This window comes from Bos taurus, chromosome 2, assembly GCF_002263795.3.
Source record: "Bos taurus isolate L1 Dominette 01449 registration number 42190680 breed Hereford chromosome 2, ARS-UCD2.0, whole genome shotgun sequence".
In the NCBI taxonomy this organism is placed as follows: domain Eukaryota; kingdom Metazoa; phylum Chordata; class Mammalia; order Artiodactyla; family Bovidae; genus Bos; species Bos taurus.
Window position 1 is genome coordinate 93,727,011 of NC_037329.1, and position 24,420 is coordinate 93,751,430.

General features: G+C 37.4%; 1 protein-coding gene across 2 annotated transcripts in view; it reads left to right on the forward strand.

Moving 5' to 3' along the window:
* PARD3B (par-3 family cell polarity regulator beta) overlaps nucleotides 1–24,420 on the forward strand; it is a 1,167,183-nt gene that overhangs the window by 933,513 nt on the left and 209,250 nt on the right. For both annotated transcript variants that reach the window (XM_002685527.5, XM_005202765.5), the window contains exon 19: nucleotides 7,736–7,846. In XM_002685527.5, coding sequence (XP_002685573.1) covers nucleotides 7,736–7,846 — 111 coding nt within the window. The remainder of the gene's footprint in view (nucleotides 1–7,735; nucleotides 7,847–24,420) is intronic.

The following is a 24,420-nucleotide window of genomic DNA, read 5'->3' on the forward strand; positions in this document are numbered from 1 at the left end:
TAAAATCTTTCCAGTATGGAAACCAATAGGATACTGGAACCTTATTTAATTAGTTGGATGGAGGAGTTAGAGATCTACCTAACAACTCACCTTATTAGTGGTTGAATGCCATGTGCCTAACCCATATGATATGTAATGGCTACACAGTAAATGTCTGAATGACTGAATGAACCATTATTAAATTCTACTTCCCCAGATAGTTATTTAGGACTTCCCTGCATAGCACATGCTTGCGTACTCAGTTGCTTCAGTCATGTTTGATCTTTGTGACCCTATGGACTGTAGCCCGCCAGGTTCCTCTGTCCATGGGATTCTCCAGGCAAGAATACTGTAGTGGGTTGCCATGCCCTCCTCCAGGGGATCTTCCCAACCCAGGGATCGAACCCACGTCTCCTGCCTTGCAGGCTGGGTCTTTACCACTGAGCCACCAGGGAAACTCCTTCCCTACATAAGCCAAATAGGAATACAGGTGAGGTGTGTTACAGTATTTTTCTACAACCCTCCATGAGGTTCTTTTCCACCTTGGATATTCTATTTCCTTTGATTTATTAATTTATACCAAGAAATCTCATTTTATGGATAGGAGTCATTTTTCTTATATGTGTTGCATCACATTAACTGATAAATTACCCAGGAACACCTCCACTTCCCTTTTATCAGTTCTGTGAAGTTTTATCTCCTAGCTGCTACTTTTTCTGAGTTTCTTGCCATTATCAAGAACTTTGTTCTCCTGTACCAAAATCCATAGCAACATTAATCAGGAGAGGAAAATGGTGGAGACAACACTAGTGTCCATTGACAGATAATGGATAAACAAATACAGTACTCTACATACAATGGAATATTTTCCAGCCTTTTAAAAAAGAAGGAAATTCTGATACATGTTACAAAATCGATGAACCTTGAAGACATACTGTTAAGTGAAATAAGCCAGAAGCCAAGGGACAAGTATTGTTTGATTACATTTATATAAAGTACATGGCACCCCACTCCAGTGCTCTTGCCTGGAAAGTCCCATGGACGGAGGAGCCTGATGGGCTGCAGTCCATGGGGTCGCTAAGAGTCGGACACGACTGAGCGACTTCACTTTCACTTTTCACTTTCATGCACTGGAGTCATGCACTGGAGAAGGAAATGGCAACCCACTCCAGTGTTCTTGCCTGGAGAATCCCAGGGACGGGGGAGCCTGGTGGGCTGCTGTCTATGGGGTCACACAGAGTCGGACATGACTGAAGCGACTTAGCAGCATGTAAAGTACCAAGAACAAATTCATATAGGCAGAAAGTAGAATAGTGGTTACTAAGGGCTAGGGGAGGGAGAAATGGGGAGTTGTTGTTGAATAGGTACAAAATTTCAATCTGGGATGATGAAAATGTTCTGGAGAGATGGTGGTTAGTGTTTGCACAACAATGTGGATGTACTTAATGCCACTGACTGGTTACTCACAAAATGATTCAACTAGTAGATTTTATGTTAAGTATATTTTGTCATGCAAAAAAAAAAATGGCAGTATTCTCTTCTCTCTTTCATCTATAAATACTCTCTGGCGTTTCTTCTTATCAGCCAACAAAAGTCTTCGGAGATGAGCCAAATTGAAAACCTTCATCTTCAACATTTCACCCCATTTCCAGAAACCACCCTACCAGCCAAACCTCTCGAAATGCTTGTACACACACAGACACACACTTTTGTACTTACCTGCCATTCACTGTTAAGATGACTCCCACCTGGTTTCTGCTCACGTCACACCCTTGAACTTTGCCAGGGTGATGACTGGCTTCAGATTGCCAAATCTAATGAACCTTTTCAAGTCGTCAGCTCACTGGACTTCTCAACAGTATTCCCATCTGTTGACCATGTACTCCTCCTCCCAGCCCTCTTCTCTCAGATGTCTTACACCACATCTTCCTAACTTTCTTCCTGTCTCTTTCACTGTGCTTGTTCTGTCCGCTTTGTATACCATCCAACATTTAAGTGTTAAAGTGCCCATAGCTCAGTCCTTGTCCTCAGCTTTTTCATCTGGATTTCCCAAAGGCACTAAAATAACTGTGCTTAGAAGTGAACTTCTGATTGTCTCTCCATTGGCCCATCATTTCCAAATCACTGTCTTCTCTTCTCAGCAGCCTCCAGTCATCCAAGCCACCATCATCTTTCACCCACACTCCTGTAGCCATTCCCAGACAGCTTTCCTGCTTTTATGTGGTACACATTGTTACTTCAGCAACCAGCATCATTTTTTTAAATGTGCGTAACTTTGTAGCACTTCTCCTTAAAATGATTTGATTAGTCATTTGTTGCTCCTCTACCAATTCTTTAAATCAACCAATTTCCTTACTAGCGTCTCTGTTCTTTGAATCACTAAAAAAATGACCTACTGTCATTCCTATAATAAACTCTAAGCATCTCTCAGACCTGCACTCCAAGGACCTTGCCCTTCTTTCCGTCCGAATCTTATACAAAGATCCTTTCTGTTCTCCTTGCTTTGGAGACTGGCCTTCTTTCACTGCTTGGAATGCACCAGGCATCATGCTCCTCATGTCCTCTGCATGTCCCCTTCCTTCATCCACAGGCTTATCTCCTATCTCTACTTGTCTGGAATCTGTCCCCCTTATTGTTATGGTTTTAATGTCATTTCTTCATTAAAGACCTCCCCAAACAGTCTCTTTCCTGTTACTCTCTCTCCTAACTCCCTGCATAGCACTTTTCACAACTTATAAATTGATACTTATTTGGTGACTGTCTCCTCTATCAGAATGTAAATTTTATGAGGGCAGTGTCTGGTTTTGTATCCCAATAAAATATCAACCTACATCCAGTACTTATGACAATGTCTGACACAAAAGAGATGCCTACAAAATATTTTTTAAAACAAATGCATGAATGAAAGAAGAAGAAAGCAAGCAAGCTAGTCTTCCATGAAGCTGATTCATATAACCGCTCTGTAAAAATAAACAGGAACAGGTGTTTGAAGCAAACTTATAATTCATGAAAATCTAAATTTACATAAAGAGTATGTTGAAAGGTGATTTTTCCACTTTACGAAAAGATCCATCATAAGATTCTTTAAACAGGCTTTCCAGGTACATGGAAAGTACGATTTCATTGATTAAAACCATATGTTTGCACAGAATTCTTCAGGAAAATATCTTTTATATAAAGCAAGGTTGACCTATAAGCAATTTCCTTAAGGCACCTAGCCCAGAATGACCAACTCTCAAATTTCCTAGGTAATAGATAATGGAGGTCTGGAATGCAGTGGATATTTGAAACCTTAGAATGCAAAGCAGTAATTTCAACCATTTAAGGTCTGCATGACTTTTCTCACAAAAATAGCTAATGGAGAGATGAATCAATGTATTTGAATCTCCCCAACTCTTCTCTCTTTATGTCAGTGGAAGTAAGAATGGATATGAAATGACCCCCAAAAGAGGCTGCGTGAAAGGAGAACAAGGACCTGTAAAATTCACTAAATTGAGGCTTTTCTCCCAACTCCCACCACCACCACTGCCACCACTGATAATTAAGTTGTCTGACTGCTGTACTGGGAAGAAGAATTCAGTGTGTTAATAAATAAAAGTCATTTAACTTCTCTGAGTCTCAATTTCCTCATCTTAACAATGTGGGAGCCCTTTTGAAGATTATTGTCTTAGAATTCTGTTCTTGAACCTACCCAGACTTTACAAAATAAGATAATTGGTAACTGTTCTCTCTGTCTAATGAAATAAATTTCACAGCTTTCTGCTCTTCTTACTAGAAACTTTAATAAATGATCATGAACTTTAAATCAAAACATTTATAATATTTATAAAATTGGTTGAGTTGAATATTATTGATGGTTCTTGCTTAGAAGAAAATGCTTGGCAGAATTTACTTACAACTAACTTGGTCACTCCAACAGTAGAGAATCTGCCTGCAATGCAGGAAACCCAAGTTTCATCCATGGGTTGGGAAGATCCACTGGAGAAGGGAATGGCTACCCATTCCAGTAATGGCTACCTTACTTGGAAAATTACATGGACACAGAAGCCTAGTGGGCTACATACAGTCTGTGGGGTTACAGAGTTGGACACGATTGAGTAATTAACACTTTCACTTTTTCAACCTTTTCTTTTTCAAACATATCTCACTCTAATGGAAGCATAATAAGCTGTTCTCAAACTGCAGTACAAGTGAATACTTCAGCCACAGGAAGGAAAAAACAATATACTGGTTGTGATACTAAAAGTCAACTAGGGTATAAGTTCGTTTTGCCCTTCAAAAATGACACTACTTTCATCTCAGAAAATCTTAACACCTCAAAATTTAGAAGAAAATATTTGAGATGTAGCAGAAAAGCAAGCCTAAAATCTATAGAGATCTTGGCAATCTTGGCCTTTATCAACTTCCTGAGGCATTGTTTTACCCTCACTCCCCACAATTCTGATTTTTTTTTTGCTTCACTATTACTTTATTTGGTGACGTTTTGAGGGAAAACTATTTTAATAAGTGATGTACTAAAGTATTAACTTGTCACATAAAGGAGTTTAGAGTAATAATGTTGATCCTAAGACTCTTCTTCATGGATCCAAAAAGCCAAAGAATGTATTCATGGAAACACATTATTTAGATATTCCTGCTTTGTAGGTTAAAGAGAGATCATGAATATATTAACAAATCTGAATGATCTGAAAGTTAATGTTCTTATATTTTGTCTATTTTTTCTGTCTTCTCTATTTACTCCTATGAATGGGATCAGGTCATTTCTTCAGTGAGAAAGAGGAATAGATTCAGAAAAGGATGCAAGAAAGAGGAAGAAGAGAAAAAAAATAAGGCCGGGAATGATGGAATTAAAGCTGATGGTCAACCAACCCAAGTGCTCAGACTAGACTGGATATATAGCAAAAGCACTGCAGTAGGAGCAGACACAGAGAGACGGCAGTGGGGAGACAGGAAACTCATGAAAGACAATTTGCTCATTGAAATTATAATGAAAAAATATACAGAGGAGTCAAAGCTGGAAGAGGCTTCTGCGGAAAGCAGGATGCAGTCTGTTCTTGAATGACACCATGACTGTGAATGTTGGCAGTGCCATCTTCCACGTGTCATACTCAGAGCTGCCACTTGACCAACAACCTCTGCTTTGGTTTGAAACACAATCCAGAAAGAGACAAATGTTAGGCCACTTCTATGAAATTCTGAAGGAAATGAGTTTCTTACAAGTTTATGATTTAGGTCCTCCTGGGAGGAGATTCTGACTCTCTATGGATGTGTTGAAAGGCTGGGGCACAGGGATGGGAGTGGGGGAGGGGCAGTCAGCCGAGCATGTGTGTAATTTGACAAGTGTCCTCAGGTTATATAGCTGGAAGGATGGATGGATACATAGATACAAATGGGATGAGTAAGCTAAAGATATGAATGCTTACTCACAGAGTTAAACTTTGTAGCTAGGTAGTAAGAAACAAGGGACAACTGGGATTCCCTTAGATTTAAGACGAGTCTTTACCTTAACTGAAGTCTGTGCATAATAGAGAAGGCAATGGCACCCCACTCCAGTACTTTTGCCTAATCCCATGGACGGAGGAGCCTGGTAGGCTGCAGTCCATGGGGTCGCTAGAGTCAGACACGACTAAGCGACTTCACTTTCACTTTTCACTTTCATGCATTGGAGAAGGAAATGGCAACCCACTCCAGTGTTATTGCCTGGAGAATCCCAGGGACGGGGAAGCCTGGTGGGCTGCCGTCTATGGGGTCGCACAGAGTCGGACACGACTGAAGTGACTTAGCAGTAGTGCATAATAGAATGACTTTTATCCTGGTTCTCAGCAGAGTATCAGGTCATTTTCATTTTTCATGTGTGTTAATACCAAGGCTATGGGAGACTGCTTTCAAAGAAAATATTAATTAGGAAAAATGCCTGTCTTTTAAGAATATAAAAGACCAAAAATTAATTGTAGCTGTTTTTTTAAATTTAAAATTGGCAGTTTCATTTTCCAAAAAATGCTAAGGAAACACCAATTATTTTATCATAATTGCAGGGAACTCTAGTGTATTCTTGTTTGGAGTGCAAATTAGTACAGCCACTATTGAAAACAATGAATGGTTCCTCAAGAAATTAAAACTAGAACTATCATATAATTCAGCAATCTCACTTTTAGATATATATCCAAAAGAATTGAAATTAGGATCTCTCAGAGATATCTGTACTCCTAAATTTGTTGCAGCATTATTCATGATAGGCAAGATACAGAAACAATCTAAGTGTTCATCAACAGATAAATGGATAAAGAAGATAGGCTTGATACACACACACACACACATATATGGTTGTATGTATTTATACACACACACAATGGAATATTATTTAGTCATGAGAAAGAAGGAAATCCTACCATTTGTGACAACTTGGATGAATCTTGAGGGCACTATACTAAGTGAAATAAGTCAGAGAAAGAAAAACACATAGCTGTATGATGTCACTTTATGGGGAATCTAAAAAAATCAAACTCAGAGAAATAAGTAAAATAGTGGTTATCAGGGGTTGGGAGATGAATAAATGTTGGCCAAAGGGTACAGACTTCCCGGTGTAAGATTAGCAAGTTTGGGGATCTAATGTACAACATGGTGATTATAGCTGATAGTAGTGTATCAGGCAGTTAAAAGTTGCTGAGACAGCACATCTTAAATGTTCTCACAACAAAAAAGAAATGCTAACTATGTGACAGGATATGCTGCTGCTGCTGCTAAGTCGCTTCAGTCATGTCTGACTCTGTGCGACCCCATAGACGGCAGCCCACCAGGCTCCCCTGTCCCTGGGATTCTCTAGGCAAGAACACTAGAGTGGGTTGCCATTTCCTTCTCCAAGGCATGAAAGTGAAAAGTGAAAGTGAAGTCACTCAGTCGTGTCCAACTCTTCGCGACCCCATGGACTGCAGCCTACCAGGCTAGGGTGTAGCTAATATATTGGCTGTAATTCTTTTTAAAGTAATATATATCAAATCAATACATTGTAAACTTACACAATGTTATGTGTCAATTATCTCATTAAAGTTGGGGCAGAAAGTAAAATTACCACTGGCCAGTTAACTACACATATGCCCAGCACCAAGAAGTATTCAGAGCACACTGACTCAGGGCTGAATTGGGAATCATGTGGCTACATGGAGAGTGAGTGTAGCCTGAAGATATATGTTTGGTGTAGGAGGTGAGCCACATGCTAATCCCAGCCCTGCCTTGAACTTGGGTTTGTTTAAGGAACAAGGCCTCTCTGAGGTTTTGGTTCTTCATTTGTAAGGTTAGAACATTGAACTATGTGTTTGGTAAAGTCCTTTACCAGCACCATCACTATATAACCTCATGAGTTTAATCTTCAATGCCGATGCCACCTGGAATTCTGGAGGCCTCTTTAAGAGATTGATTCGGTTTTAGCTATATATTAATGACAACTTTTCAATTCTTTTAATCACCACTGAATTAATTGTTTGAAATTTTTAGTCTTTAATCACATGATTTTGCACAGACTGTACAATCAATAGCCAAGTAGAAAGAAAGAAGGAAGAGAGAAGTGGGAGGGGACTTCAGTAACTGTATTATTTTTCTGCTCTAAGTATCTTATTTTTACTTCCATTGTATGTGAAATGACTTTTTATTGCTTAGAGTAAAGAATTGTTCTTTAATGAGTTCATCTCATAAATATCTACAACTTACCACAAAAAGAACATGCTTATCATTAACAATCATCTTCTCCATGTTTCATTAGATTTGGAAAGAAGAAAGATGATAAGGGTGGAAAGGCAGAGCAAAAAGGTCCTCTGAAGCAGGGTGGCCTGAGAGAAGAGGAACTGGAAAAAATGAAAGAAGAACGTGAGAGGTGAGTAGAAATGCTAAGCCTCTTGTTTTATTTTTGTGCAGGGTCTATGTTTAATTTGGTTATTCTATCAGTCAACTGGAGAAATCTTATTTTAAAATGCATAGGGGTTGACTGATGCAAAGGAGAGATACCCGATATAAATGGAATCTGCCTTTCTGGGGAATTTTTATTATATTTTGAGAAGAAATTGACTTCATGTTTTTATTTTATCGGTACTTATAATTCCAAAATGTGCTACCCCTAGTTTTGACTCTAAAAATGCATATGTTCCCTATGGTTTAAACAAGGAGGTTTTTGATTTTTTTTTTTTTAAGTCATTTGAATATTGATTCTTAGAGCTATCAAATTTCCATAGTCTGTTCCTAATTTTTGTCAAGCTGTTGTATGCCTTCTTAATTTTAGTCTGTTAAACCCATTTGGGTGCTATAATTTGAAAAGTACATGCCCTTCATTTTTAAAAAGCCAGTGTCTTTTATTATGCCATCAGCAAGTTACAAAGTATGTTGCCCATCTGTGAAAGGGTCGGTTTCATCTACTGAAAAAATGACAGTTTGCAAGGGCTGAATTCTCCTTTTTAAGGAGCTTAATGTTCCATTTAGACAAGAAGTCCTTCACATATCTTTGATGTTAACTCTGGCACTTACCCGAAGTAGATGTATAAATGTCTGACTTTGAAATATGTAATTGAATATTCATACTTCTCCTGAAAATTCTTTGCGTTCACAACCAGATGAAGCTTGGAGAAAGACTGAGATTATTCTATAACTAAGTATTTGATACTGACTTGATCATGCCTGACATCAGATTTGTGCAACTTTTTTCCTTGCCTATTAGTAATAATAGTTGTTGCAGTTTTTAAAAAGTCAGTACTTGTACTTATTTTAATTTTCTAGCATGGGTACTAAGAAAATCATACTTCTTATTCATTGTGTTTTCTAGTGCAGAGCATGCTAAGAGTACCAACTGTTAACCTTTGACCCCTATCTTGTGGTCTATTCCCATTGAGAAGGCTCACTTTATCAATAGCAAGAAAAAATGCTATTTAGCCCTTTCTCATTTTTGAGAGGTTGATAAGCTCAGTTTCAGGGTCAGTGGAGCAGATAAAAGGAAATCAAGTGCTTTCCATTGTTGTTGACTATTCACATGTCAGAGTTGCCCCAAAGAGAAGAAACATGAATTTTCCATCATAATTCAAGATTCAGTAATCCTGTAATGTAAAATGTAATTCAGGCTAAGATTTTAATGCATTTATTGGCAAAGACATCTGTGTGGTGAGTCCCCATCGTAGATCTTTGCTGCTCCCATGATTTCACTTACTGAAGCACCACATTCTTGTCTCATCTTCAGGAAACTAAGCTATTTTCTAGAATGCAGACTTTACATTTCTTGCAGCTCAGTGCTGGCTTGGGGTTGAAGAGGGGTGTTCCTCTTAGTAGCTAGGGAATCCTGTGCCAGATAGAAAATTGATAACTCATAAAATAAGGTGAGTTGTCTTTAAGCAAAAGTTCATTTCCTTTCTGGTTTTGCCTTTAGGAAACAGGTGCCTGAGGGAGTTTTGTTCTTAAAAGTGGGACCGTAAATTTACCTCAGCTGGTTATATTGGTTTCAGGTCCAATTTTCTTAAAATATGTCTGGTCAAAATATTTAAAGAGCTATACTGTTAGCCCCCACTTAGTCCACTTCCCGCACGTGAACACATAAAACACATCTGATATGGGTTTCCTAGAGACAACAGTGTCTCAATCATTTATGAGGGGAAGAAGGAGGAGAAGTTGATTTTTTGGTTGGGTGCTATAGAATTGATGACCAAGGACATTTCAACAGCTCAGGGGCTGAAGACCATAAAGGGCAAAGGTGAAGGCTGAACATTTGGCATCGCTCTCAGCCCTGGAGTCCCATTTCTTGGCTCTCTATCATCCATAGGAAACCAATTCACAACTCTTAAAGAACTCAGCAAACATATTACTCATCATGGCCTGGCCACAGGAAAAATATATAATAAAATAGGAATAAAATAAATCATAAAATAGGAAATAGTGTATACAAATTCACAAAGTTGAGTTTTTCCTAATACATTTGAAATTTATTATGTAAAGAAGATTTAAGCCATCCAACTTCTTACTTGCTTTATCCTAGCTGTCATAGATATAATAGCTTTTCACTAACATATCTCTTTTTCAAAGAGTTTAAAGCACTTAAGTAAAATATATACTGTACATTGCTTAAACCAGCCTGCACCAATTTGTGAAAGACAATTATTAAGCTTTCAAGAATTACGCGAGCTTCTTGTTAAACCATTGGTAGCTTGAAATTGTTCATGGTGGAAGTGTTTACACCATAGAAATTGGCAAATGATGGTAAATTGGGTTTGTTTTCTCAAAGAGCCAGTTGGCTAACACACCCCTGAGGGTATATACCAATTCTATTTAGTGTATAGCAGGAAGAAATTATCAAAAATAGAGGGGAAAAAAAAAACACCCATCCAAATCAAAACACATGACTTCTTACAGATAGCTATGTTTCTCAGATTGGCCCATGGGACACCTGAATCAGAATGAATCACCTGGGGAGCTTGTGGAAAAAAATGAGAATTTCTGACACACCAGATTTACAGAATCAGAATCTTGCGAATTAGAGGTCAGGAATCTAGGTTTAATACTTATGCTCAATGCGATTCTTTAGCAGTCTGAGAAACACTGAGTTTGGGGGACAGGATTTAGCTGGAACATTAGATTAAGCTCTTCTCATTCTATAATAATATACAGATTTTTTTTTTTCTCAAGAGGATTGAATAACTCAGTCTAAAAATGTTGCCGTCTTTCTTACATGCCCTCTCTGAGGCCTCCTACCTTACTTGCATGCTTTATACAAACAAAAGAGGAACACTTGCCAGTGCTCATTCACCTAAGAGACTACGAATCACTTTCCCCACCCATACCACCATGCACACAAAACTAACAAAGACAATAAGTTTATTAAGACATTTTTGGAAACATAAAAAGTGTAAAGAAGATTATTAAAATCAGGCAAAATTCTATCATAATTCCATAACCACTGTTAATAATTTTATGATCTTTTTACTATATATTTTTTATTTGAAAACTTGGTATTCATACCATATATATTTTACTTTTTTCACAGAGTTCCTATTATGTTGAGCATTTCCCAATGTCATTGATGTTTTGAAATTACGTCATTTTGATGACTGCCTAATATCCTGTGAGATCAATATATCAAAATATATTTATCCTCTTTTATCTTGAAATGTACAGACTGGTTCCATTTTTTCAGTGTTCATACCTTGGTGAGCATCCAGGTACAAAGTCCTCATAGATCACCTCTTAAATCACAGAATTGGAAGGTTCAATTTCCTTGTAACTATTTGAACCAAGGGTTAATCTAAACTAATCAACTCTAAACTTTAGAGTTATATCATCCTTCTCCATTCCTATCACTATTTTTCTTATGATTTCCATATCTTGTTTTCATTTGCCTGTGTATCTAGGTCCTAATATGGAACTGTGTTGGTGATATATATGAATATCAACTATAAGTGAAAGTGAAGTCACTCAGTACTTTGTGACCCCATGGATTGTAGCCTGCCAGGCTCCTCCATCCATGGGATTTTCCAGGCAAGAACTAGAGTGGGTTGCCATTTCCTTCTGCAGGGGATCTTCCCAACCCAGGGATCGAACATGGGTCTCCTGCATTGCAGGCAGACTCTTTACTGTCTGAGCCACAAGGGAAACTCAGTTGTAGCTATCAAAAGGTCAAAAACCTACAACTGGTGGATTGAGTTATTAAAGAGTCTAGAACAGTGATTCTCAGTTCTTTGGAGGAGGGGTATGAAGGATGGAAATTTGCTTCCCAAGGAACGTTTGGGTGTATCTTGAGACATTGTTGATTGCCAAAGCTTTGGAGGGGGGTGTGGAGAGTGAGTTGCTACTGCCATGTACTGGGTAGAAGCCCAGAATATGGCTACATATCGTACAACCATAAGACAGTTCCCATCCTCAAATGATTAGTTATCTAACTCAAACTGTCAATGGTGTGGAGGCTGAAAACCCCTGTTTGTACTGCAGAAAGAGTAATGATACTCCTGGACATTAGTATTGCATTGTCTCACAATCTGTGGCTAATACAGAGAGATATACACTAGATCATGTAAGCCTAGAGGATTATTAGCTATTTGAGAAACTACACCCAAAGATTACTAGTGAATATTCCAACAATATCGGAGAAGGCAATGGCAACCCACTCCAGTACTCTTGCCTGGAAAATCCCATGGACAGAGGAGCCTGGTAGGCTGTAGTCCGTGGGGTTGCGAAGAGTCAGACATGACTGAGCAACTTCACTTTCACTTTTCACTTTCATGCACTAGAGAAGGAAATCCACTCCAGTTTTCTTGGCTGGAGAATCCCAGGGACAGCGGAGCCTGGTGGGCTGCTGTCTATGGGGTCACACAGAGTCAGACCCGACTGAAGCAACTTAGCCACAGCAGCAGCAGAATTCCAACAATATAAGCTCACAAGAAAAACGTTTTCCTAAAAATTTATTTTAACTCTGGCTTGCTAAGCATTGGCATCAGTGATGGTGCCTATTGATCAAATTTCAAATTCCAAAAAGCTGCAGGGGTTGACAGTGTGTCCGATGACAGAATCATCTGGAACAATGGACTGAATCAAATATAAAGGAACTTAATAGGAATAAATGTAAAGTCTTGTGTTTAGGTCCAAAAATGAGCTGTACAAACACAGGATGTAGAAGGTTTGACTTAATACCGAATATATGAAAAGTTTGCCTGATGGTTTTAGTTGAGGGTAAGCTTTGCAAGAGTCAGTATGGGGATATGCCTGCCAGAAACTTAATCCAGCCTAGGCTACAGAAATTCATGTACGAAAGTGAAGGAAGAAACAATAATTTCTATTCTGCACTGCTCAGATCACACCTGGAATACCCTAAGCCTCTCTCACTCACAGAAAATGGCAGTATTAAAGCCATGTCTTTTGAAAAATATGGAAGGATGTGGGAACGCACAGCCTGCAGGTTCAGACTTAGTTGACATCACATGATTAAAGAACATTAACATAAAAGAGGAATTAGATGTATTTTATAGCCTCCATTCTCTTACCATTCTCTCTCTCTCTCTACTTATTCATATATTCATTTATTTTCTTGAAGATTCTAATGAGGAATTATTTTTAGAGAGGTAGCCATCAGCTTAATAGAGGGGAAAACATCCTGACAAATTAGAGTGTCTCATGCAGCAGCAAGTGTATTGACACTGGAAATATCTAATGATGATTACACTGAGAAGGGATGAGTGCATCAGGAAAGGACTGGACTGGAATCACTTTCATAAACTTCAGTCATTGATATATTATCTTCACTGTCTTGTTTGTATCTGTACACATTCAATTAAATAAAAAGTTACATCAATGCAAAACCATGTAAATTAATGTAGTTAAATACATCAAGCCACATACCATCAAAACTCTTGTGTCATTGATGCTGCTCATGTCCTTAGATGATCTCTGTGGTCTCTCCCAAATCTCAGGGTCTGAGAAATTTATAAACATCTGAGTAGAGAAGCATTTACTTGGCACTCCCTAGCGTGGCCTTCTGTGAATTGGCTATGTACACATGGCAGTGTGTGCACTATTTCCATGTCAATGTATAAGCCCAAGTTTCTTGCTCCTAATTGCATGTTAGGATTTTCTTAGTCTCCTATTCGATTTCCTGAGCTGATCATGTGTCCCCTCTTGACACAAGTCAAACAATCCATGGCAGTGAAGCCCTGTTTTAAATAAACTCATCATTTTGTTCATGCTCCAGTGAGACTGGCCATAATAAGACATTACTTCCAAATGCTTATGTCCATTGCTAGAAGGATGAATCCAATATTATATTCAAAGATTATTTCTCCTAGAATTCTTTATCAAGCTAAATTAAATTAGCATTTTCCAAATGTTCAGATTATGTAAATTAGTATGGTGAGCTAAAAGCAAGAGATGATTTTAGCAAGTCAGTAAACCATGTGCTTTTGTTGCTATTGTTTGATACTTAAGACTTTGAATTTGTAACCTTCTGCAGAGTTTGAAATTAAACAGATTCTCTGGCCTAAAAAGTACCTAACATGCATGCTGTACTTGTTAATACCTTCTCAAAAATCGGGTGGAGATTTAAGTTAAAGAAAAATATGTTCTCCTCATTTATTTAAGACTATTGTACTGGGAGAAGAAATCTCCATTGACTAAAGGCTGTCTTCCATTAAATCCCATAGTACTGACCCTTGGGAATCTACGTGTGACTCAGGGAACTCACACTGGGGCTCTGTGACAACCTAAAGGGGTGGGATGGGGTGGGAGGTGGGAGGGAGACTCACAAGGGAGGGGACATATATATTCCTATGGTTGATCCATGTTGATGTATGGCAGAAACCATTACAATATTGTAATTATCCTTCGTTTAAAAATAAATAAAATTTTAAAATAAATTAATAAGTTAATTAAAAACAAAAAATCCCATATTACTAATCCTGAATTAAATTTTCCAAAATGAAACTTCTTACTACAATTGGGGAGGAGGCGGCAAGGAATGAAGTTGCACTCTAAGATCCTCTATTACTCTTATACCGTGTCAGAGTTTATTTTGCAAGGGAGCTTATTTACCACGTTAGTGAGATGTTATTTTTGTAGCTCTTGTTAGAATCTTAGGATAAATGAGATGAGGGGGGGAAGTGGCAACCTCTTTAGCTTCAGCATAGAGAAGTATGGAAACATATGGCTCTTGTTTTCAACAACTGGCCTGAATGGAATGTCTAAGTGAGAGTGAAGCTAAGATTTAGGAAAGTTAATCTGCTTCAGTGTCTGAATTTAAGGTTCTTAGTTTTCTTTCCTTTAGGAAGCCTTCCAAGAGCTGAGACTTCTCCCTTGCCTTATCAGCTGAGCTGCTTGTGGCCTGTTCCCTTCGTTTAAATCGATACATGTGTTTTTGATATTTGGCAAGCCAAGATTTAATTATGCAGCTGCAAGTTCCCTACATAAACGAAATGCATCTTAGAGAAATAAAAACATTCAGAAACCGTTTAGAGTTTGAGAATACAAGTGGGTGAAAATCTATTCCCAACCTCTCAGCATTTTATTTAATTATGGGAGATTTTTATGTTACTGGAAATTGAAATGAGAACCAGAATAAGCTAGGGTTTATCCAACATTTGTGCATACTGAAAAATAAAGATGCTTATTGTACTCTAAGAAAGAAAGGAAACGTATATTTTGAGTTACTATTATATGTTGTAACCTACCTAAGCATTACACTCCTAAATACGTAGAGCAGCAGTTGAATTGATAGGATTTTGTCATTATTGTTTCCTAAAAAGAGGGCATATTTTACTCAAGGAACCAGAAGGTTGATTTCTTTAATTTGCCAAGAGACTCTCTATAATTAATTATTTACTGAACTTAAACTCTGGCACTATTTAAACTGTTGAAAACACCCATCTTTTGGCATGATTACACACAAATGATTAATTCAGCCTGGTTTTACTCCTCTCTGAATATCCCTGTCTTTTGCCATAGAATTTGCTAGGTCCTGTGGTGTGGGCAAAATAAAGTGTTGGAATGATTCCCAGTTTTAATAGTCCCAATTTATTATTACCACTGAACCCTGATCAGATCGTGGACTGGATTAGATCCCAGTTTTTCAGAACGCCCCAATTTATGGTTCCCTTAGAATCCTGATAAAAATATGTCTTTGAATAAGGTTTTGGTTTGCTAAAAGAGATCCAGTTAATTACTTTTAGATTCTTATTAGATCATCACTGCATGGAAGTTATGAAAAATATTACTAAATGGTGTTTCTCAGGACAAGGTCACGTTCTCATTTTATGCTGACAGAAAGAAGCTATCAGATTTCTGTTTTTCATAGTACTAACCATCTCAATAAATGAAAAGAGATTTGCCATATCCCAGTAATTACTATTGATGCTTGTGTTTGGGTAAAGGTGGCCTTTTTTCCTGGAATAATAAGTAAAATCAGAGTGTGCACACATGAGAGAGAGCAAGAGCCAGCACTAAGCCAAATACCGGGCAAAGTGGCTACATCCTCACCACCCTTCTTTCAAGATATGTCTCTTATTTAGAGAAATGAGGGTATGAGACACAGGGGGATGTAGGTAGTTTTAGCAGCTGTATGTTTATTTGATCTTCATAACACCTATCTTCCCAGAAATGCTTGTGGTCACCAGCAATATTTGGCCCATGACTGTATTCCTAGAGACAAGAGATGGAAACATCTACATCCTTATGCCATGCCAGCATTTTTATGAGCCAAATCCTTTTATGGGACTTGAATCAATGTTAGAAGTGCTGTATTAGCAACTACTTGTCAGCTGAGCTGGATTAATACATAAAATGAATCACTTGACTGGCATGGTTTCCAATAGTCATTTAGACAAACTTCTAAGATTAAAGTACACCAGCTCTTTTAAAGAGTGTTTTTTAAAGATACTTTTATATTCAAATATCTTGGAGTGACATATTATATTATTGTATTTGATTATAGTGATATTTAAATATATTCTGAAAAGGAATTTATTAAACTACCTACAGTGAGCCCATAGAAATGTTCAAAATATCTGATCTGATAGATCTTGGAAAGAAATTCTAAATTCTGTTGATCCTGATATTTGGTTTTAATATACACACAAAAATATATGCCATATAATCACCAAACCTTGGTAATTCCCTGGATTTTATGCCAGATACAGATATATTTGGTTCAATGGAGGTTATGGACAGCAGAGGCAAAATTTGAGAATTTTCCGTGAAAGCTTTGAGCAGCTATAGAAGGCCTTTGGTCATGAGAACTTAGAAATACTCATTTTTTCAATTGTTTTTATAACTTTATATAAACAACTTTTGAGCATGTATCTTTAAAGTCCCTCTTTTTATTACCATGATGAAATGGCAATAATAATTCTTTAAGGCCTGTAAAAAATATGGATAAAATGCTTTTTAACTGCTAAGGCCCTTCAAAGAAGGAAATTTCAGTAAGTAAAAGTTAAGAGAATCCATAATATTTACTGTGGACTATTCTGGAGCTGGTCAGTGTAAACTTAATTTTCTAAAAATGCTCTTAAAAATGTGTACAAATCAAATTGTTGTAAATCCAATGGTATTTTCTGAATTTCTAAAGTATCTCATCATCATTTGAATATACGCTATGTTGTATCCTGCTTTGGAAAACTTCCATGACAACACATACACTCAAGAGGCCAAGATTAGTTATTGTTCCAATAGGTTGGTAATACTGGAAGTTGAAAGGATACTCAACCTGTTGTCTCCCAGATCTGCTTTTTTCCCATCTCACACTCGTTATGTAGAAGACCTAACCTAGGCGTGGGGACTTCCCAGGTGGCGCTAATGGTAAAGAATCCACCTGCCAATGCAGGAAATGCAAGAGACACGGGTTTGATCCCTGGGTTGGGAAGATCCCCTGGAGAAGGAAATAGCAACCCACTCTAGGATTCTTGCCTGGAAAATTCCATAGTTAGAGGAGCCTGGTAGGCACAAACAGTCAAACACAACTGAGAGACTGAGCACATACACATATCGTAAGCATGTGATTCATAAACAACGAACTTTGAATATGCTTTTTCCAAATTGCCTTGGCAGTTTTTTTGCATTAGTGGTTTTCAGCCAGGAGCAGTTTTTCCCCAGAGGTCATGTGACGATGTCTGAAGACATTTTAGTTGTCACCCTAGGGGGAGTGCTGCTGGTACCTGAAAGTGAAAAAGTCACTCAGTCGTGTGTGACTCTTTGTGACCCTATGGACTATACAGTCCCTGGAATTCTCCAGGCCAGAATTCTGGAGTGGGTAGCCTTTACCTTCTCCAGGGGATCTTTCCAAACTAGGGATCGAACCCAGGTCTCCTGCATTGCAAGCAGATTCTTTACCTGCTGAAACACAAGAGAACAAGGATGTCCCTCACCATCCTGCAATGCAGAGGACAACTCCCTTACAGTAAAAGCTTACCCAGCCCAAGATGTCAATTGTGCTAAGGTTGACAAACCCTGTTTTGGACAAATTGATAATTAGGTTAAGTAGATATAGGTATAGATATAGATAGAAATATGCTGTAGACATTCAGTACCTTTGTGGTTGGGCGCAAGGATATGTGTTTTAAAACTGTTTCCCAGGTGTTGTTTATAGCTATGTTTGGGGCCAAGTGGCCTGGGTGGTGGCCCAGGGGAGGCATGTGGCCAAGTAGAAAGATTACAAGACCCAGGTGTGGGTCAGACCTGGGTTAAAGACCTGACTCTGCATGAGCACACTGTCAAGCTACTTAACTGCCTCAGGCCCCTGTGTTCTCATCTGTTAAATGAGAAATCTGGCTTTCAGATTGTTCTGAAAAGTTTTATTTATGAAGCAAGCAGTTGGTTCACTTTAGGTGCTCAGTGTTATTTTCCGACCAGCTCTGGGGATTAAAGACCCCAGGTAATCTGTTTAGTATCCTTTGGGAGCCCAGAATGCTCTGAGATGCACCATCTGTGAAAGTTGCTGAGTTGGATACTATCATGATGAAGAAGGCCAACTTGAACGTAGACTTTGCCCAGCTGGGAGTCATGCCAGATCCCCCCATTCAAGAGGCTTCTCCTCATTCTTTATCGATCACCAGTTGGAAGTTGCTCCTCAAGCACTGTGTGCTTGGCATAAGATGGCAGCATGGTATCAGGGCGGGGGTGTTGAGGGAGTGCTGGCTGCAGCCAGTGCTTGGCAGTCATGGAAACAAATTCAGAGAGGAGGGGTACAAATGGCATGGGTGAGTGCCAGCCTCAAGTTCACAGGGTATGTGACTGCAGAAAACACTTGTAACCACAGTCATTAAATTCACAACATCCTCACAACATTAAATTCACAACATTTGCATTTCTGTTAAATTGATTATATTAAAGGAGAAACAATTCTGGTCTGCTAATATTTCAAATTCAGTTTGTACAAATGGAATGAGAGTGTCCTTTTCTTCCTTGTTCACCGTCTCCCACCCATCTGTCTTTGCTCTGTGGTTTAATTACTTAATGACTTTGCAGTGCACCCAAATTAACTTCAGGTTGGTGTCCAAAGGAACCTGACCCCTTTCCCAGGTCCAGACTCCAGCCACCTTCTACTCTGTGCCCTTTGTTTGATTTTAGTATTGTAAGTTAAGATAGAAGTGGTTTGAGCTATGGCACAGAAGTCTGCTCCTCTAGAGGTCACTTAAAAGGGCTTTTTATTTTTTTAACAACAAGAATAACAATTGGCTGTTTAGATGGAAGCTGTAAACATGTTCTTGGAGGAACTTAACAAATTATAATTTGTAAAATCATGATTTCTGCAAACAGAGCTTATTAACTATGGCAGGCTATAGAAGAGCAGATCAGTAATAATAGCTTTGATCAAAGTCATTCTTCTCTCCAAACTTTCAATGGCTCTCTCTTGCCTACTTCACACAGTCCCAACAGTGTGACCTAGTGTATCTGACTATGGCCTCACTTTCTTGTCAGAATCTCCACTCCGGCTATTGTGACCCATGTACTCAGCCAATCTGGAATCCTCGCTTTTTTTCAAGTCTCTGTGCCATTCCTAATACCATTTCATTTGCCCAGAACACCTTCATCCTGCCTCAGTTGGTCAGAATCATGGAAATTCATTGAAATCCTATTTATTCCATTATACCTTCCCAAACTACCTAAGATTAAAAAAAATTCTTCCACTAAATAACTTGGCCGAGTTACTTAATTGTGCTAACCTTCATTTTCTTTAACTACAAAATGGGTAGATAACCATTGTAATATCATAATATTGTTGTGAGGACTAATTGAGACATTAAAGTGAAGTATTCAGAGTAGTGCTAAGCATAGAGATGTTCAATAAATGGCAAACTTACCATTTTCCTTAGAGACTGTGTTTATTTGAAAAAGAATGGACATTAATATCAAATAATGTTGGATTTGAAGCCCAATTATTCTGTGCACTAGCTGTGTGATTGTGCATGTTTTGCTGAAATCTTCTGAGCCTAGCTCACTTATTTGGAAACTTCTTTTAAAGGAGAAATAATACCTAGCCTTCAGAGTTCCTATGAAATTTACATAAGATCAAATGCTTAAAGCATCTAAAGCAGTGCTTGGCACAGGATAGATACACATTGTTATTATTATTGTTGTTATTTTGCTCCATTGAACTGTAGATGTCAGTGATTACAAACATACCTTCTCTCCATTACTAGTGTGTAATTTCCTTAAGGCAAGAACCACATTATAATTATATTCCTTTTTCTCTCAGCATCTAATATGTTACGTTTCACAAGTAGGTACTCAGTACACAGTTGTTGAATAATGGATGAATGAATGAAGGAACAAATATAAAGCTGCACGGATTTTATTTTTCAAGCAAATAACTGCTAGAATGGAACCAAGAGGCAGAATGGGCTAAATCAATGGTTGACAAAACTATATAGTTTAAAAAAAAGAAGTCTTTCCCCTGGGCTATGAAATAGTATCCAGAAGCATGAGATTAGTTGTAACTGGTGGTATAATGGTGAAGATGGATCGTTGACACATAGTGACCAGCCTGTCAGGAATATCAACACCTGTTTCCCTGTCACTAAACCAGATCCTGAGACAAGACCTTAAAGTGAATGAAATTCATCCATTTCACGAACAAATGGCAATATCATGGGTCTAGAGAGTTGGTTTGTTTGTTGTTGTTGTTGTTTTCCTTTTAATGGGCTTTGCCCCTATTCTCTTCAGTTGGCTTAAATTTAACCAGTTGAAATTATTTTTAAGTACCATTCATTTCAACCTTTTAAAAGGAAAGATTTGCCTTTATGGGGTAAAGGAGATTTGATTGTATAGATGAGACACACTGCCCTTGGCTTATTCTCTATCACAGGAGGATCTTTCTTGTGCTGCATGTTGAGCCTATTCAATCGGAATTCTCAGTGCAGATTGCATTTCAGGGGCAAGCATAAAAACTATAATGGAAATGGAGGATCATGAAAAATAGCAACAGTCATTTGTAATATACCAGATGCCAGATAGCCACTCACTCAGGGAGGCAGCATTACTAAAATCCTAGTCTGTAATTAGGAGTCCATATCACCATTAAATTAGAGTTTGGCTTATAAAATAATTCTTTCTTATATACTGTCCTGCAATTTCATATTTTTCCTTCTTGCCTAGACCCTAGTTCTCTTGAGGTGTAGATTATAACTTCTGCTTGTTTCCTTTCCTTACATCTCAGTAAAAAGAAGTATTTAGTAAAGTCCTGGTTAACTTTAAAGTATAAAATAATATCAGGTCTAAAATAAGTTATTTATGTAATTTTTTTAAATGGATAAACTTCTAGTAATCATGGGAAAATACTATGTATTAAAATATCTTGCCAAAAATTCCTGCCTATTTTTGAAACTATAGTGCTCTGTTTAAAATTATTCTGATTATAATAAAAAGCACCAGTTTTAAAAAATAACAAACAAGTGGTAAAGGAGTTGCTTAGACAAATCATCTTTTAAAAGAATAATATTGCACTCTATTATTGACAGTATCAACAGCTAATTAAAAATTCTATTAGTGAAGATGTAAAAGATGGCACATTTCCAATTCAGATTGACACTGAGGACATAGACATAATTGATATTTGTTCAATAATCCTGAAGTGTTTCATGGTCTCTAATAGAAGTTGTGATAGCCAGAGAAAGTTTCAAGTGCTAAAAATATGTATTCTAGGCACTTAAACATATTTTCAAATAAAATAATATATCTTTGCAAAAAATATAACATTTTTAACTGAATGAGAATCAAAGGATACTTTAGTGCGTTGACTTTGTTTAAAGGAAAAAAAATCTCCAAGTCAAGAAAATGCATACTATAATTCATATGTTTTTAATCTTCTTATACTGGATGTAATAAGAAAGCCAAAAGAGGATAATTTACTAGTTTGGGCTTTTAAATTTCAGAGCTGAATTTTGTAACAGTCACATAAATGCATATTAAAAAAAAAATCCTGCAATGACCATTAAATATTCTGCTTTGGAAAAACAAGATCATAGCTTTAACAAATGGTTCAGCATTACAGTTGGCTTCTTTGGACATTATTAAACCCAGATTGAGTATGTTCCTATATTTTACACAGCAGATTAAAAACTAGCTTTAGTAATTTTTTGAGGTTTTAACAATCAATTCTTTTCACAATAATTATGTATTTACTTCACCAATTTCAAAGGATGAACAAGTAAGTCCTGACAAAGAAGCATTAAATTGAACCAGAACATTTTGCAAAGTGTTAAGAAATGGGCTGTCAATTCTTGAAGAAGCCTAATTCTTTTTACCAGCAAACAGAAATTCAATGCCAAGAAAACTGACATTATGCTAAAATATTCCCTGCCTCAAATATGTATGTGACTTAAGATAAAAGTGGATGCTTAATATCAATGACCAATTCATATTATCAAATGAAAACTATTCAGAGGAAATAAATGGACTCTACTCGAGCTAGTCATGCAGCCTTCATTGATCAATCTGAAATAACCTCCTGCAGATATCAATTACTGTGGTTCACACTACTGTAGTTTACATAAGCTTGGCTCCGCTTAAGTTCAAAGAATTTTTTTAAGTTACATAATAAACCAATATGGTGTGTGAATCAAGTTGGAAATTAAAGTTCCCAAAGATATACTTAGAGGTTTTGCTTCGAAGCAGGAAAAAGGAACACATTTTACTAACAGCATGCCAATTAAAGAGGGGAAATTGAGGAAAATCTCCAAGTATCACAAATTAAAAATAAAATGGGTAGTATGTTTTTTCAACTTTTGTGGAACATTTGAAAACATACAAAACTATGTAGACATGTTTATGATTCTGTTTACACATTCATTTTTACATTGCCTTATAATCAGATAATGTAAGAAAAGAATTTTTTCATCTAAAGGAATATGAGAAACTATCAGACATAGACTAGCTCAGAAGTGCTTATGTTTTATTTTATTCCTTTGTGGCATCTGAAAGGATCTTTCTGGTATTAAGAGCACTTAGATGGCTGGAAGTTTTACTGGTTTGTGAGACCATCTATAATTGTGTGTGTGTGTGTGTGATAGTTACATAGGTAAGTAAATCACATTCAGGTTTCATAGTGCCCAGTAGGGTAGTTTACTTCTCAACCCCATCTCAAGCATTTACTAATCATTCCTTGACTGATTGGAAAAGTAGCAGTTTTCAGATTAAATGAATTGTTTCACACCATCAGTTCACATACTGTATAAAAGAATACCACGAAGAGAATTGGTTAGTTGGAAGGAGGAGGAGGTGTTGAAAGGAAACAAGAAAACATGTCATAGAGGGAAGGGAACACTCTGTGGGAAAAATAACACACTCACCCTTACACTTTATCCTTGAAATGCTACTGAAGGCCTGGCCTGCAGGTGAGTGCACCATGCAGGGAGATTTGTTAATTTATTTCAATGCAGACAGCTGTTTGGCTCAAATAGTAAAGGCAATGTGCTAATAAGGGCAATATTATAAAAACCATACCCCTTTATGAACTATTGATGCATTAAATACTCAGTTCAGCACTTACTGTGATCCAAGTTCTGTAATAGGATCTAATGACTCATATTAATTTTTTAAATGGATCAAGAGGGGATCTTTATCATCAGGCAACTTGCAGTTCTTATAAGTAGCCCAAAACTGTATCTTCAATCCCAGGTGAACATCTAAAAATGTATTCTCTTAGAGAAAGGCCTTCAAGCTAAGGGAACACCTGAGAGGACCTGAGAGGACCATCAAGCACGTCATCTCTATATATGGAAGATGGTGTGTCCCATCTCATACAGAGTTTATTGAGCACATCTCTGCACCAATTCTTCATGGCCTTCCAGCTTGATCCCCATATGCTTCAACCTTTCTTAGATGATCAAGCCAACCCGTTTTACCTTTTATTGAAGTGCAGAAATATTTCTGAATCTGTTCTTGGTCAACAGTGTCTAGGTACCATTCAGACAGGATGTATGCTAGAGGCTGGCCTTCTCCATGGGCCCTCCACTGAGGTCCTTGTGAGTCCCACCTATTTCCTGTGCATTTTAACATCTAAGAGCATGTTTTTTTCTAACCCAATAAACCATTGCTAATCCTTACCATCTTCTATTCACTTTTTTTCTTTTCCCTTTTTTATTTTTCATATTTCTCATGTGAAAGATTAACTTTATTTGGTCATTTCAGTTGAACAGTTCCCAGTTTGAATTCTAAAAGAAAGATTTTAGATGTGAGAGAAATTTGTATATTGATGAATTTTAATATTTTAAATCATTTCCTAGAATTCACAACCGATTTTTATGTCCCTAGATCTTTTTTCTCAAGATATACCTTTGATATATCTAAGATACATCTTAGGCCTTTGAATATGAGGTCAACTAGAGTCATAGAAAGTATTTCCACTTAGAAGATTTGGGTAGATTCTTTCTGCTGTGATTCACTTTGGACTTTTTAATTATTTTTGGACTGAATTTTTCTATAATTCGGCAAACATTAATTGAGCAG